The sequence below is a fragment of the Bison bison genome, unplaced genomic scaffold (genome assembly GCF_000754665.1).
Source record: "Bison bison bison isolate TAMUID 2011002044 unplaced genomic scaffold, Bison_UMD1.0 scf7180017864270, whole genome shotgun sequence".
Classification (NCBI taxonomy): Eukaryota; Metazoa; Chordata; class Mammalia; order Artiodactyla; family Bovidae; genus Bison; species Bison bison.
In genome coordinates this window covers 10,961,143-10,978,582 of record NW_011494842.1, presented here as the reverse complement: position 1 = coordinate 10,978,582, position 17,440 = coordinate 10,961,143, and the positions used below count along the sequence as shown (strand labels likewise).

General features: G+C 39.9%; 1 protein-coding gene across 1 annotated transcript in view; it reads right to left on the bottom strand.

The window, feature by feature from the left end:
- DNAH8 (dynein, axonemal, heavy chain 8) overlaps nt 1-17,440 on the bottom strand; it is a 324,670-nt gene that overhangs the window by 15,861 nt on the left and 291,369 nt on the right. The window contains exons 88-90 of the mRNA XM_010848693.1: nt 5,271-5,427; nt 961-1,113; nt 688-877 (exon numbers count right to left, since the gene is read on the bottom strand). Coding sequence (XP_010846995.1) covers nt 688-877; nt 961-1,113; nt 5,271-5,427 — 500 coding nt within the window. The remainder of the gene's footprint in view (nt 1-687; nt 878-960; nt 1,114-5,270; nt 5,428-17,440) is intronic.

Sequence of the window (17,440 nt, the reverse complement as noted above, 5' to 3'; positions counted from 1 at the left end):
TACTAATGGGCCTAGAAGGTGCTGAACTGTAAGGAACCCAGTGTCCCTTCATTCTTGCCAAGAGTTACTTGAAAAAACTATCCATGTCATAGTAAGAAAAAAACATTGTTGCATTTCTGAACTTTTATGAACTCTATGAGATCTAGTCTGAAACTTATTCAGTAAATATTTCTATAATGAAGGAATATATGCCATGGGATCACAAAGCACTTTTTCAGGGGAGGGGCAAAAAAAACAAGCAAGCAGGGACAGACTCTGGAAGTGCACTGAATAAAACTTTTGCCACATGGTCATTTTAAAAATCAGTCTAATTTTCTGAGCCTTAGGAACATTTTCCTTTGCATATTCTGGTGCTTCATTTTTGTCAGTTTCATAAACATTTAAAAAGTAATGTTTGAACAAAACCTTTTCAGTATTTCACATTGTTCTAACCACCAACTTGCTTGCTTAAGTGGGTGAGAAGAAAAATGGAATTTTGCCCCTATGTTGTGGAAGCAATATGGCAGACAGAACTTCAGACTGAATTTGTAAAACAAATATAGAAGGTTCCTCTGTTGGTCTACACCTCTGAAAGCATAATTCCAGCATGCAGTAAGCTGCGCCTCTATACTGCTCTGTGTAACATACATTTATCACACAGTGCTACCACACAACCACTCACGACGTCCAAGTCCTGTGAACACCTACCTTGGGGATTGAAGAAACCAGTCATCCAGAACACATTGGGCCTCCCTTCAAATATCCAGGTAGAAAACTGAGCGTTTCTTTCCAAAAGTTCAGTAAACCAGAAGCCCAGTGTGGAGGAGTCCCAGGACACTCTTTTCCAGATTTGGGGTATACGGGCGTCATACATGTTGTCCAGAGCATCTCTCAAGTTCTGGAAAAATGACGGAGTTAAAATCTGAGAATAAGAAAATTCAACGGAAGAGGGAAACAGCTACCGAGATGGTCATAGCTTACCTCACTCATAATGATCGTGCCTTCAATGGCCAATTTTAGATCATTCAGGCTACTGCGAAGTATTGAAATGACTTTTTGCATTCTGTCAATTTCTTGTCTGAGAAATATGTTCATTGAATTAAGATGCCCCATCTTTATCAAACGAGCTTTCACCTAACACAAAGCATACAATAATGGAGATGAAAAAAAAAATTATCTGCCCCTTCTTTTCCAAGGATCCCTCCTTTCTCTAGTCTCTTTTTCCTCTGGATATATCTCTACAAGCCCAAGTGAACTCTAAAATATCTCTTGCAGAACCAAATTTGCCATTAAATTTCCCATTTTCTGGGCTTCAAAAACTACTGTTCAACTAAAATGATTTTTATTTCCTACTGATCGTACTTAGTTGATAATTGGAAAAATACTTTGAAAAGCTGAGGTAAAATTTTACTTTTTTTCCCCTTTCAAATGATTAAGTACTAAAGTGTCAGTTAAATATTCTTTTGCAATTTAACCTTTGTAAGAGTACAGTCTGGAATACTTTTTCTCATAGTGCTTGTAGAATCATTATTAGAAATGTCACAGAAAGTGAATACAGCCGAAATCTTTACAGAACAGTTACCAATAAATATGATTGGCTGCAGTATCCTAACTGTTGTTGCTCTGGCTAGGGTGACTAAAGAGAGCCTTTCATAATCTAATCAATGAAAATATTTGATTTTGTGGAAGGGCCATAAAGCACCTGTCATTTTTTCCTTCTGGTATATAATTTATTGGCCATTTCGAAGAGATCAATATAAAAGCATCTGGTCACAGGAACAATAAAATATAACAATTATTGGGAAATAGGCCAATACATATACACATTTCAATTCAGTGACATATGCCCCAGAAAAGACTGACTACGAATACCGGCAAGAACTCTTGAGAGATCTGAACTTTCTGCGGGCCACAATCAAAGAAATGCCAGAACAGGAGGGGTGAGGATAGATACATGGAGTAGGAGGGAATGAGGCACCAGTCCACAGAGTCACCAGAAAGCCAGGGGAACTGCAGCATTCTTGAATGCCCGCTGCCTTCTCTTGAGTCATGGGAGACTAGAGACAGATGGGCTCTAGGCTCATCTGGACCGCCCTCTCTCCTCCTGTCACAGAACAGGTTTTCTGGCATGGGGCCCATGTTTCCTACTCAGCAATGGCCTTCTCTGATTAACTGCAGATGGGCCACTTCTAGTGTGTGAGGGACAAGATGGGAACAGTGATGTGAAACAGAACACCTGGATGGGACAACCTGCACAGGTTGAGCAAGTGATCTCGAAATCCTAGTCACATATGCCAGCGTGCATGCTCAGTTGCTCCATTGTGTCCAACTCTCTGTGACTCCATGGACTGTAGCCCACCGGGATCCTCTGTCCATGGGACTTTCCAGGCAAGAAAACTAGTGGGTTGCCATTTTCTCCTCCAGGGGATCTTCCCGATCCAGGGATCAAACCCGAGTATCCTGCGTCTACTGCATTGGCAGGCAGATTCTTTACCACTGAGCCATCTGGGAAGCCCCCTAAACATGCCAGTGGAGGTCTTTAACCCAGTCTGACATACCAACCTTCAGGTAGTCACCTAAATTCCTGGTTCCAGAACTTACAGCTTTGCAGGCTCCATTGCTCTGTTCTCATCTTGAGCCCTTCAGCCTCCAGCGGCTAAATAGCCCATATATCATCCTGCTTAGATCATGACTGCGTCGTGGAAATTAACATTTTAAGGAAAAAGGAAATTATGGAAACACTTTTGCAACCAACACAAGTGAGAAATCAGGCCCAGGTGTTGGCTTCCGCATGAAATCAATAGTCCCAGTAGCTTTGATATGCTAACAGCCCCAACAAATCACCTTGCGCGACACTTACAGACACGTGCTTAATGTGTCTTAAAACTTAGATTCTAGAAAATCTAAAATCAGAACTGATTTTACTTTCAGTATCATTATTGCTTCAGCTTAAAATTGCCTTTTTATTAATAAGTAAAATATTTGCTGTATTCTTACATAGAATTTTTATGTTTCTGAAACCAGTTAGTCTTTTCTACAGTAGTATGTTTTTAAGTCAATACTGTAATTATGTTTCAATTAACTAAATGTACCTTACAGCCACATTTTTAAGAACACATCTCTTCTATAAAAGGACACTAAAAAGTAAGTAATCCTGGAAGAGGAGGCTGCTTTAGATGTCTCTTAGTACCAACTCCCTCCTATCTAATAATACATTTAGGGACACCCCTCCCACTCAGATTCTGCTGGGGGTGATGACAGAACAGAGATCTTGGTGAAGTAGTCCTGACTAACCCCAAGCAGCTCAAATTATCCCAAGGTCTTGAAACTCTCCTCTGGTAATACAAACCTGCAGTCTAGTCACAGAGAGTGCATTTTATCTTACTTTCACATGCCAGAGGGAGGTGGGAGGGGGGTTCAGGATGGGGAACACATGTACAACCGTGGCGGATTCATGTCAATGTATGGCAAAACCAAAACAATATTGTAAAGTAATTAGCCTCCAATTAAAATAAATAAATTTATATTTAAAAAAATAAAAAATTAAAATCTTTGAAGACAGGTGTTATGCCTCATCTGTCTTCTGATCGTTTGCAATGGACCACACAAAGTATGGACTTATAATACTTATCCACTTAAAAACATTTTTCTCCCCTGACTATAAACATCTCTATGTGAAGTCACTGATTTCAGTATCTTAGCCAAATTCTTGGTACCCATCTACACATCAGAAGCAAAAATTGTTTTAAGAAGCAAGAAAATGTTTTTTATTGCTGGGGGCACTGAATGCAGGAGGGAGAGCGGTAGCCCAGGCAGCCACATCTCCCAGACTCAGGGATGCCGGACAGGGGAGACACCGGACCAGAGAAATACCTCCATGAGGGCATCAGCCTCTCACTTTTTGGTTGAAAAGCTAAAATTGCCTCAGTCCAGTCTTGGATTCATGTGAAGCTCGCCATCAGTAGTGAGGGGTGGAGCTGAGAACAGGAAAGAGGAGGCCCTGGATGGCCTGACTATCTTCTTGCTTGAAGAAGGAGGATGTCTTACAGGACTTCCAGACTGCCCAGAAATTTTACCACAATTAAAGATTTATTAAGATCAGCAGTTCTCAAAGTGTGGTCTGGGACCCCTAAGGCTCCTGAGCTCCTTTTAGGAGGTCCATGAAGTTAATTTTTTTTCGTAGTGATTCTAACACATCATTTGACCTTTTACTCACCTTCCTTCACTGAGGAGTGTCTAAAGGCTGCATGACCTGACCTGTGCTGTCACAGCAGACAGGATGTACCAGCAGATACAAGGGTCCAGCTGTCTTCTAGTAAACCAGACATTAAAGAGATGTACAAAACCCTCACTTTCTCTCTGAATGGTTTTGTTTTGGAAAGTACATTTATTTTTAAAATATAAATGTTACGCTACCATGTGATGGGTTTATTAACGTTATTTCACAATAAATTAATATTTTTTTCATTTTAGTTTACATTTATAATATATTAAATATCAGTCATTATGAACCACATATGGACTTCCCCGATGGCTCAAGCAGTAAAGAATCTCCCTGCAATGCAGGAGACACGGGTTTGATCCCTGGGTCGGGAAGATCCCCTGGAGAAGGAAATGGCAACCCATTCCAGTATTCTTGCCCAGAGAATCCCATGAACAGAGGAACCTGGAGGGCCACAGTCCTTGGGGTCACAAAGAATTGGACATGACTGAGCACTCATACACATAATCCATAAAAGTAAGAGCTGTTTGGGGTCCAAGTAAAGTAAAGTGGTCTTGAGATTAAAAAAAATTTTTTTTGAGAAAAACCAATGTTTATTAACAAGCAAACATCTGCGAGGTTCGAGAAGTAGAAAATTATTGCCATCCAAACTGGAGAGTGAGTTCATGTAAATGGCTTGCTTTCCTGTTACCTGGCTGAAAGGACAGGGAGAATGAAACATATGGAGGGCAAGAGAGAGAAGCAAGGGCTCAATTTAAATCATGGGACAAAGCAGGCTTGAGTAAGACAGACAGGGAGAATCTCAACCCAGAGGGTTAAAAAACCCAAAGACAGAGGAACCCAAAGATGGGCAAAGGGTACAGAAGAGAAAATTGAGAAGGAAAATGAAATAGAAGAGTACAGATTGTAATTTTGCAAGAGGCTTGAGCAAGAGTAAGCAAGAGAAAACCACAAAGTGAAAAAGGATTGAGCAGGGAGAGGAAGCGACTGAAATGTACTGTCCGAGGACTGTGCTTAGCCTTGTGGAACCCAATGACAGCCCTGCGTGCCTGGGGAAAGGAGAGCTCACCTCATGGGGAACGTAATCAGGAGGCAGCTTGCTCAGCATGTCTTCAGATAACCTGTAAACAATGGCTTCCCGGGTCTCTCCCACGCCGCCTCCACTCTCTTTGGGCTGGATGTTGGTAATTGTTTCAAGCACAGCAGAAGCGGTGTTACTCTGGTAACTGACAAAAAGAACTGAACTGTTCAGAATGCAGCAGGAAAATGCACCTTCAGAGATAATTATCAACGCTAAAATGAAACGATGAATCAAATTCAGCCAAAAAAAAAAAGGAAGAAAAAAAAAGGAAACTTTTACCATCGATCTATGGGAATGAAAAAACTTGAGATCCGCTCTACTTCCTCCTCTTAGGACATCAAGAACATCACAGAAATGAAAGTTCTTCATCTTCAGGGAAAAAGATTCCATGAATGCCTTTAACAAGCCAAAGCAGTGCTAGCCAGCCTTGCTTGTACTAACCTAAACCCCTTCAAGCTGAACAAGGAGCCCACCTCCTTTTACTCTCCCCTGTTTATGGACTGGTCCTAAGCATCCTCCATTAAACGGCAATCTTTTAGCATGAAGAGCACTGGTCATAATTCTTCTCTGAATTATAAATTATTACATTTCTTGGGTCTTTTCTGTTTTGTCTTCTCACTTTTCCACTTGTTTTATGATTCCCAAAGTGATGTATAGGCAACACTTGTCTATATGCAGCTACTTATCCTTAAAATTCATATATTCAATAAAGATTTACTGTGTACCCGGCATTGAGTTAGGTATTAGGAGACGGTGGTGAACAGTTCTTTTTCTCTAGGAGAGAAGGGGGACATCAGTCAATATTATCGTAATAAGTGCTGTGCAGAAAAAGAACAGGATGGTTTAAGATCATATAGCTTCTCTCTCTCTCATTCTCACTCTCTAGCTCCTTTTGGGGAGACTGACCAGATGCTCTGAGGTGCACAAACTTAGTTTTTGTCCCAAGGTTGCTGAGTCGACCAGCAGTCTAAACACACAGATATGGTGTGTGTGTGTATGTGTGTACAGCAATTTACAGCAAAAGATCAGGGAAGTTTTCTCTTAAAATGTCATATAGGGAATTCCCTGACGGTTCAGTGGTTAAGAATCCACCTTGCAATGCAGGGGACACGGGTTTGATGCCTAGTCAGGGAACTAAGATCCCACATACTGCGGGGCAACTAAGTCCACGAGGGTCACAACTACTGAGCCCATGCACTCTGGAGCCTGCACAACACAACTAGAGAGACATCCTTGTACTATAAGGAAGAGCCTGCTTCAGTGAAGGCTCTAAGACCCAACACAGCCAAAAGTAAACAAATAAATATATATATATATTTTTAATGTAAAACTGCCTTATTTTAAAAAAGGTCATATGTAAGTTGAGACCTGAAGAATAAACAGATCAGCCAGACAAAATAGGGTGGAAGTGGGAGGCAAGAGAGGACATTCAGATAAGAGGTAAGGCCTGGAGGTGAGAAGGACTTCCCTGCATTTGAGTAACAGAGACAAGTCCAGTGAGGCTGGAGCTAGAAGGAGAGGTAAGGATGGATATAAGGCAAGGACCAGACCATGCATGGTCATGTGGGCTGTTTGAAGAATTTGACATTATCCTACAGGCAACAGGCAACCACAGAAGACTTCCTCGGCAGAGGTGTGGCAGGACCAGATTTAAATTTTTCTGTCTTTCTTGAACTCCTAATTTACCATCTATAAACGTCCCACAATTAAACTGTTTTGAGTTACCGTTTTGTTTTGCTTGTAAATTTTGTCTCTTGTCCAGATGCAAACCACATTTACATTTCCTTACAAAAGAGGTTAGAGGCAAATTTAAAAGGAATCCAACAAATGGTTAAGATTAGTGATTTGTTTTTCTGTTATATTTCCTTAAATAAACCTTGTAATATGGCTATATGTACAAAAATTTTTAATGTGCATATCTTTTAACCCATCAAGTCTACATATAAGAATTCATCCTCAAGAGAGAACCAGACATTTTAATTTCTGACAGTATAGTGCGACTCTCACCCTGAACAACTCCAACGAAAATAGCTAAAAATGCTGGATAAGACATGAAAAACATTACTGAACTGGCAAGAAACTAAGAAATGCTCAGGATCAAATGAAATATAGAATGAAAGCTGGAATCAAGAAAGATAAGCCAAATTTTACCCTGGGGGCATCAACCAAACCCTGGTGTTCTCAAGTGTCCGTTGGGATGGTGCAATGAGAAAGGAGGTAAGCCCTATGCCCAAGGAAGAAAGCCTAATAGGAAACTTCTATGTACATTTGGGACTTCACAGGGCTAATCACTCAGTGTTAGGGTTAACTAGAAATAACCTGCCTATCAGAAGGGGATGGTAGGTAAACTGGTCTAGCTTAGAGGGAAAAAAATCTTTCCTAAGAATTCTTAATTTGTGACAGTAATTAACATTCATTCATACTACTTGTGTGATTTGAAAAACCTCAAGCCAAAAATTTATTTTAAGATGGCCCCAGGAAACCTCGGGTGGTACCTGGTAGATGCAAACAGAAATCTTTTCTGGAACAATATGCCTTCGAACCAAGTCTCAAAAAATCCAACAGTTAATTTCCAGTAAACATGAGCCAAGAGCCAACTAAACAAAAGGAAGTAGAACTACACCTGCAAAAATCTCAGATAGTGAATTTTCAGATGCAATTATAAAATGTTTTCATTGTATTGAAAAACAAAAAACATGATTGAAAATACAATATAGGAAACAAGTATAAACAGTATTTCGAAAAAGAGCCAAATAGAACTTGAAAATTAAAGCTTGCATTAGTTTATTCTATTGCTCCTGTAACAAATTATCATAAAATAAGTGACCTAAAAACAATACAAATGTATTATTTCACAGTTCTATAGTTAATAAGTCTGATACAGGTCTCACTGGGCTAAAATTAAGGTGAGCAGACTGGGTTCCTTTCTGTTGGCTAGGGGGAAAGATCCATTTCCTTGCTCATTTGAGTTTTTTACAGAATTCACTTTTTTGCAGTTGTAGAACCATTGCCCCCAATTCCATATCAGCTATAAGGACTCTTCCTAGCTTCTAGGGTCCATCTGTATTTCTTGGTTCATGACCTCCTTCCTACACCTTAAAAGTCAGAAATGGCCAGTTGAGTCATTCTCTTTGAATCTTTCTCCCTTGAACAATTTCATCTCTCTGACTCACTCTTCTGCCAAAAAAGCTTATGTGATTAAATTGGGCCCACCTGGATAATTTAGGCTAACATCCCCATCTCAAGGTCCTTAACCTTAATAGCATCTGTAAAGTCGTACTTGTCACATTAGGTAACATATTTACAGCTTTTAAGGATTAGGATGTGGACATCTTTGGGGGAAGTGTCTACCCAGTAACAGTTAATAATGGCTTAAACAGAAGATTAGATGTAGCCAAATAAATAATTAGAAAACAGCAAAACAGGTCTCAAGACATTATCTGGAATCTGCAGAGGGGAAAATAAATGGGAAATATAAAGTTAAGAGGCATATAGGCCAAAGTAGTACATTCTAACATACTTCTACAAAAGTTTGAGAAAGATAGAAGAAGGAGAATTAGAAAGAGATAATAACTGAAGAAATAATGACTGAGAATTGATGAAAGATTTGAATCCTCAAGTTCAGGAAACTCAATGCATCCTAAATAGGAAAAACAAATAAGTAAATAGAAACCCATGTGTAGACATATCAACATAGCACAAAGATAGTGGAGTAGAAGGATGTGCTCTCATCTTCTCCTGAGAGAACTCCAAAATTTCAACTCACTGCTGAACAACCACTGATAGCAGAATGGTGGATCCCACCAAAAAAAATACCCAATGTCCAAGGGCAAAGGAGAAGCCCTGACAAGATGGTAGGAGGGGTAAAATCACATTTAGAATCAAACCCCACACCCGCCAGAGACTCTCGGAGGGCTCAAATAAAACTTTGTGTGCACCAGGACCCAGAGACCCCACAGAGACCGAGCCAGCCCTGCCTTTGAGTGTCTGAGTGTCTCCTGTGGAGTCACAGTCAGCAGTGGCCTGCCGCGGGGACGGGGCCTCTCACTGCAGCAGACCTGGGAGCCACGCCCGGCAGTGTGAGTCCTCTTGGAGGAGGTCGCCATTAGCCCCACCATGGAGCCACTGAGGAGATGACCCCAAAACTGGAGAACAATTATACCAAAGAAGTTTTTGCACTGTTACTAAAGTTCTAGGACCCACAACAGAGTTCCCAAACTGGGGATCCAGCAAAGGGACTGAGAAACCCCAGGGAATTTGACTTTGGAGGCCAGTGGGATTTGATTACAGAACTTCCACAGGACTGGGGAGACAAAGTCTTGGAGGGCACAAACAAAGCCTTGTGCTCACCAGGACCCAGGAGAAAGGAGTAGTGACCCCCCCCAAGAGGCTGAGCCAGACCCGTCTATGAGTGTCCAGGAGTCTCTGGTGTAGGCGTGGATTGACCATGACCTGTTGCAGGGTCAGGGGCACAGTGCTGGCATAAGTCCTTTTGAAGGAGGTCACCATTACTGCCATTACCCCTACCATGGTTTGGCCTCAGGCCAAACAACAGGGAGGGAACACAGCCCCACCCATCAACACAAAATTAGATTAAAGGTTTACTGAGCATAGCCCCGCCCATCAGAATAAGACCCAGATTCTCCCAGAGCCAGTCCTTCCCATCAGGAAGATTCCACAAGCCTCTTATTCTTATCAGTCAGAAGGCAGACAGAGGAAAACTACAGTCACAGAAAACTGGCCAGTTTGATCACATGGATCACAGCCTTATCTAACTTAATGAAACTATGAACAATGCCACCCAAGACAGACGGGTTATGCTGGAGAGTTCTGACAAAACATGGTCCACTGAAGAAGGGAATGCCTTGAGAACTGCATGAATGGTATAAAAAGGCAAAAAGATGACACTGAAAAATGAACTCCGCAGGTCAGTAGGAGCCCAATATGCTACTTGAGAAGAGTGGAGAAATAACTCCAGAAAGAATGAAGAGACAGAGCCAAAGCAAAAAACACGCCCAGTTGTGGATGTGACTGGTGATGAAAGTAAAGCCCAATGCTGTAAAGCACAATATTGCATAGGAATCTGGAATGTTAGGTCCATGAATCAAAGTAAATTAGAAGTGGTCAAACAGGAGATAGCAAGAGTGAACATCGACATTTTAGGAATCAGTGAACTAAAATGGACTGGAATGGGCAAATTTAATTCAGATGACCATTATATCTACTACTGTGGGTAAGAATCCCTTAGAAGAAATGGAGTAGCCCTCATAGTCAACAAGAGTCTGAAATGCAGTACTTGGGTGCAATCTCAAAAACAACAGAATGATCTCTGTTTGTTTCCAAAGCAAACCATTCAGTATCACAGTAATCCAAGTCTATGCCCCAATCACTAATGCGGAAGAAGCTGAAGTTGAATGGTTTTATGAAGACCTACAAGACCTTCTAGAATTAACACCCAAAAAAGATGTCCTTTTCATCATAGAGGACTAGAATGCAAAAGTAGGAGGTCAAGAGATACCTGGAGTAACAGGCAAGTTTGGCCTTGGATTATGGAATGAAGCAAAGGCTAACAGAGTTTTGCCAAGAGAATGTACTGGTCATAGAAAACACCCTCCTCCAACAACACAAGAGACAACTCTACACATGGACATCACCAGATGGTCAACAGCGAAATCAGATTGATTATATTCTTTGCAGCCAAAGATAGAGAAGCTCTATACAGTCAGCAAAAACAAGACCGGGAGCTGACTGTGGCTCACATCATGAATTCCTTACTGCCAAATTCAGACTTAAATTGAAGAACATAGGGAAAACCACTTGACCATTAAGGTATGACCTAAATCAAATCCCTTATAATTATACAGTGGAAGTGACGAATAGATTCAAGAGATCAGATCTGATAGACAGAGTGCCTGAAGAACTATGAACAGAAGTTCATGACATTGTACAGGAGGCAGTGATCAAAATCATCCCCAAGAAAAAGAAATGCAGCAAGGCAAAATAGTTGTCTGAGGAGGCCTTACAAATAGCTGAGGAAAGAAGAGAACCAAAGGCAAAGGAGAAAAGGAAAGATATATCCACCTGAATGAAGAGTTTCAAAGAATAGTAATGAGAGATAAGAAAGCCTTCCTCAGTGATCAATGCAAAGAAATAGAGGAAAACAATAGAATGGGAGAGACTAGCAATCTCTTCAATAAAATTAGAGATAACAAGAGAACACTTTATGCAAAGATGGGAACAATAAAGGACAGAAACGGTATGGACCTAACAGAAGCAGAAGATATTAAGAAGAGGTGTCAAGAATACACAGAAGAACTATATAAAAAAGATCTTAATGATCCAGATAACCACGATAGTGTGGTCACTCACCTAGAGCCAGACATCCTGAAATGTGAAGTCAAGTGGGCCTTAGGAAGTATCACTATGAACAAAGCTAGTGGAGGTGATAGAATTCCAGTTGAGCTATTTCAAATCCTAAAAGATGATGCTGTTATATTGCTGCACTCAATATGCCAGGAAATTTGAAAAACTCAGCAGTGGCCACAGGACTGGAAAAGGTCAGTTTTTATTCGAATCCAAAGAAAGGCAATGCCAAAGAATGTTCAAACTATTGCACAACTGCACTCATCTCACACGCTAGCAAAGTAATGTTCAAAATTCTCCAAGCTAGGCTTCAACAGTACAGGAACTGAGAACTTCCAGATGTTCAAGTTGGATTTAGAAAAGGCAGAGGTCAAATTGCCAACATCCATTGGATTATAGAAAGCAAGGGAATTCCAGAAAAACATCTACTTTTGCTTTATTGACTATGTCAAAGCTTTTGACTGTGTGGATCACAACAAACTATGCAAAGTTCTTCAAGAGATGGGAATATCAGGCCACCCTACCTGCCTCCTGAGAAATCAGTATGGAGTTCAAGAAGCAATATTTAGAACTGGACATGGAACAATGGATTGATTCCAAATTGGGAAAGGCTGTATGTCAAGGCTGTATATTGTCACCCTGCTTATTTAACTTATAGGAAGAGTACATCATGCAAAATACCAGGCTGGATGAAGCACAAGCTGGAATAAAGATTGCAGGGAGAAATATCAATAACCTCAGATACGCAGATGACAGCACCCTAACAGCAGAAAGTGAAGAGGAACTAAAGAGCCTCTTGATGAAAGTGAAAGAGGAGAGTGAAGAAGCTGGTTTAAAACTCAACATTCGAAAAACGAAGATCACGGCATCCGGTCCCATCACTACATGGCAAATAGGTGGGGAAACAATGGAAGCAGTGACAGCCTTTATTTTCTTGGGATCTAAAATCACTGCAAATGGTGACTGCAGCCATGAAATTAAAATATGCTTGCTCCTTGGAAGAAAAGCCATGACCAATCTAGACATTGGTCATGTGTCTCTCTTTAATATGTCTCTGTATATTAAAAAGCAGAGGTATCACTTTGTCGAGAAAGGTCCATCTTGTCAAAGCTATGTTTTTTTCCAGTAGTCATATATGAATGTGAGACTTGGACCATAAAGAAAGCTGAGCACCAAAGAGTTGATCTTTTTGAACTGTAGTGTTGGAGAAGATTCTTGAGAGTCCTTTGGACTGCAAGGAGATCAAACCAGTCAATCCTAGAGGAGATCAGTCCTGAATATTCACTGGAAAGACAGATGCTAAAGCTGAAGCTCCAATACTTTGGCCAACTGATGTGAAAAACTGACTCACTAGAAAAGACCCTGACAGTGGAAAAGATTGAAAGCAGGTAGAGAAGGGGATAGCAGAGAACAGATGGCTGGATGGCATCACCAACTCGATGGACATGAGTTTGAGCAAACTTTGGGAGTTGGTGATGGACAGGGAAGCCTGGCGTGCTGCAGTCCACAGGGTCGCAAAGAGTCAGACACGGCTGAGCGACTAAACTGAACTGAGACATATCACTATTGAATTGTTGAACATCAAAAACAAAGACAATATCTTAAAAGCAATCAGAAAGAAAAAGAAATTATATAGAAGGAAATGACAATTACACTGGCAACTGATTCCTCAATAGCACCAGTGAAAGCCAGAAGGAAAGAACAGTAAACTGTGTGTGCTAGGATTAACTGTAAATACAGAATTGTACCCCAAACAAAATTATCTTTCATGAATGAGGGCAAGGCTAAAGATTTGAACAGAAATTTTCGCAAACGGAGTAGTTGTACTGACAGCCAGTTACACATAAAAAGATGCTCAACCTCATTATTTGCTAGGGAAATACAAATGAAAACCACAACGAGATACCACTTCACATTTATAAGAATGGTCATAATAAAAAAAAAACAGATAATAACAAATGCTGAAAACAATGTGGAGAAACTTAAGCCTTCATACATCACTGGAGGGTATTGTAAATTGGTACAGGTTCTTTGGAAAATAAGTTAGCAGTTTCCTAAAATGTTAAGGATAGATTAACTATCTGACCCAATAATTACATTTCTAGTTGTCTGTTCAAGAGAAATGAAAAGACTTGTCCACACAAAGACTTGCCTGTGAATGTTCCACCAGCATTATTCATAATCATCAAAAAGCGGAAACTACCCACATGCCCATTAACTGTTGAATGGACAAACAAAACGTGATATATTCATATGTGAGTGCTACGTCGCTTCAGTCGTGTCTGACTCTTTGCGACCTTCTGGACTGTAGCCTGCCAGGCTTATCTGTGCATGGAATTCTCTAGGCAAGAAAACTGGAGTGGGTTGCCATGCCCTTCTCCAGGGGATCTTCCCGACCCAGGGATGAAATCTGCGTCTCCTATGTCTCCTGTACTGGCCGAAGGTTCTTTACCGCTAGGGCCACCTGGGAGGCCCATTATTTTCTTATATATATTGCAATATCATTTGACAATCAAAAGCAACGAAGCACTGACACACGCTAAAATGTGGATGAACTTTAAAAACATTATGCTAAATGAAAGAATCCATACACAAAAGACACACAGAATATGATTTCAAGATATAGGAAATGTCCAGAAAAGGCCAGTCTATAGAAACAGAAAGTAGGTAAGTGGTGCTCTGAGGCTGGTGGTGGGAGTGTGAGTTGATTACAAATGGGCTCATGAATTCTTTGGGGGTAATGGAAATATTCTGAAATTAGAGAACTGTCCACTTAACAGGAATGAATTTATGACAGACAAACCGTAACTCAATAAAGCTATTTCTCAAAAAAGAAGGGCAAAATAAGACATTTGCAGGGAAAAAAAAGTTTACAATCAACAGACTCTCAGTGAAAGAAATTATGAAGTGTATATTTCAGAAAGGAAGATAATTATTCTGACGGAAGATTTGAGATGTAGAAAAGAATAAGTCCATGCCTGGGTAAACATGGTATAAAACAACAATTATATGTTTCATTGTGGTGTTAGAAAAGAAAGAAGATAAAATTAAAATGCTGAAATGCCAGGAGAGGAGTAATGTAGTTAAAGTTGCCTAAAAATTTAATTGAGAAGAGGGTAAAGAAGTTCGTTTAATTAAAAATTAATGTTAAAATTTCTAGGGTAATCAGAAAAAGAACAGAAGCACAGTACATAACTTCCAAACTAGCCAAGGGGGAAAACACAAAGAGAAAAATCCATATTCAGCAAAAGATCAAAAAGGAGGAAGGAGAAAAGAAACAAAGCATAGAAACAATATAAAAAAGGCAATGTTTTATATTTATTCTTTGTATTTTATAAATGCTCCTGTATTTATTCAACATTTAATAAATTGGTTTAAAACTAATCAGACAAATATAAAACGATGTATGTACAAGACTGTTTATGACAGTATTTGTAACAATAAATCTTAAACAAGCTCTATAAAAATCTATACATCTAGTAAAAATGGTGATGTAGTTCTATATTAATTGATAAGGTAGAGTTATTGAATTGATATTATTCAGTGAAAAGTGTTATTCACTCAGCTATGCTACTCTTTGCAACCCCTTGGACAGAGGAAACTGGTAGGTTCCTCTGTCCATGGAATTCTCCAGGCAAGGATACCACAGTGGGTAGCCATTCCCTTCTTCAGGGGATCTTCCCAGATCTCCTGCATTGCAGGCAGATTCTTTACCATCTGAGCAACCAGGAAGGCCCATGAAATGAAATAGCATAGTACAAAACCATATGGTATGATCTAATTTTTTCTTGATAATATCAAGTGTATAGTAATAGAAAAACTTTGGTATGATGAGTTTTTTTTTCTGTGATTATTACTTTTGGGCTTTCTATTTTCTGTATTGCTAATTTTTCTCAATGAAAAAGTAAGTAATACTTTTTTAAAATAAAGAGTATTAAAACCATTTTCATTGTGAAAAATAGAAAAAAAATATAAGCCCTTAGATACAAAGCCCACCACAAGGGTTAAGAACTCAACAGAGATGAATCAGCAAGAAATGCTTTAGGTTCCTTAAAACATGTCTTACAAATCCCTAGTAACGTTTATGCTTCACAAAAAGGCCCTCTTCTGCCTTTTCTTACAGCATATGGAATGAGAGTCTTACTTTTCTTTCTTCATCTCTAGGTGTGAATTAAACAACGTTTCGTGAAACACCCTACCAACAGGCAGAATCTTAAGGAGCTACGGCTAAAATTATCCAGGATTCTCTGCTTATGAAAAATTGTATCTTGTGAACAGAGGGAATTCTATTCAGCCAGCCTTTAATTCATTTAGGAAACCAGCTGAAGAATGGAGGAGACGCTTCTGTCTTCAGCATTTTCATTGATTGACTGGCATCGGGACGCAAATCTGCGTGTCCAAGCAACGGCATCCTTTCCGAAAGTCGTGGCTTGAGGTAGCTGCATCTGGACCCAGGCTTTACAGCTGGATTTTGAGTCAGATACAGTGATTACGAGGGTCCTGTGTCAGACCAGCAATGTTTGTAATCCAACCAGAGTTAGGGTATTAACTCCACATGACCTTTAAGCATATGAACCACACAAGAAGGCTCAACAAGGTAGGAGGTGATTTTTAACAAATGAAAATGGATTTTGTGTAATTTTACATAAAATTTTAATCTCTAAATTAATTTTTGTTGAATAACCTCTATTTAGATGTTGGGGTTTTAGAATATCCCGAAAGACATTTATTTTAAAAGTTGGAAGATGAACATGTCAAGCATGCACACAGCTGAACATATGAATAGAGAGCAAAATATTCTGGTAGAATGGCACCAAAGACACTTGCAACCCATTCCTAAACTTTGAAGAATGGTGTTATCCCAGGCTTAAAAATTGTACTGCGGGGAAGAGTGGGGAGAAGGGATAGTTTGGGAATTCGGGTTTGAGATGTGCACACTGCTGTATTTAAAATGGAGAACGAATATTGGAAATAGAAGCAAAAATAAACACATGGGACCTAATTAAAATTAAAAACTTCTTCACAACAAAGGAAACTATAAGCAAGGTGAAAAGACAGCCTTCAGAATGGGAGGAAATAATAGCAAATGAAGCAACTGACAAACAACTAATCTCAAAAATATACAAGCAACTTCTGCAGCTCAATTCCAGAAAAATAAATGACCCAATCAAAAAATGGGCCAAAGAACTAAACAGACATTTCTCCAAAGAAGACATACAGATGGCTAACAAACACATGAAAAGATGCTCAACATCACTCATTATCAGAGAAATGCAAATCAAAACCACTATGAGGTACCATTTCACTCCAGTCAGAATGGCTGCGATCCAAAAGTCTACAAGCAATAAATGCTGGAGAGGGTGTGGAGAAAAGGGAACCCTCTTACACTGTTGGTGGGAATGCAAACTAGTACAGCCACTATGGAGAACAGTGTGGAGATTCCTTCAAAACCTGGAAATAGAACTGCCATACAACCCAGCAATCCCACTGCTGGGCATACACTGAGGAAACCAGAATTGAAAGAGACACGTGTACCCAATGTTCATTGCAGCACTGTTTATTATAGCCAGGACATGGGAGCAACCTAGATGTCCATCAGCAGATGAACGGATAAGAAAGCTGTGGTACATATACACGATGGAGTATTATTCAGCCATTTGAATCAGTTCTAATGAGGTGGATGAAACTGGAGCCTATTATACTGAGTGAAGTAAGCCAGAAAGAAAGACACCAATACAGTATACTAACGCATATATATGGAATTTATAAAGATGGTAACGATGACCCTGTATGCG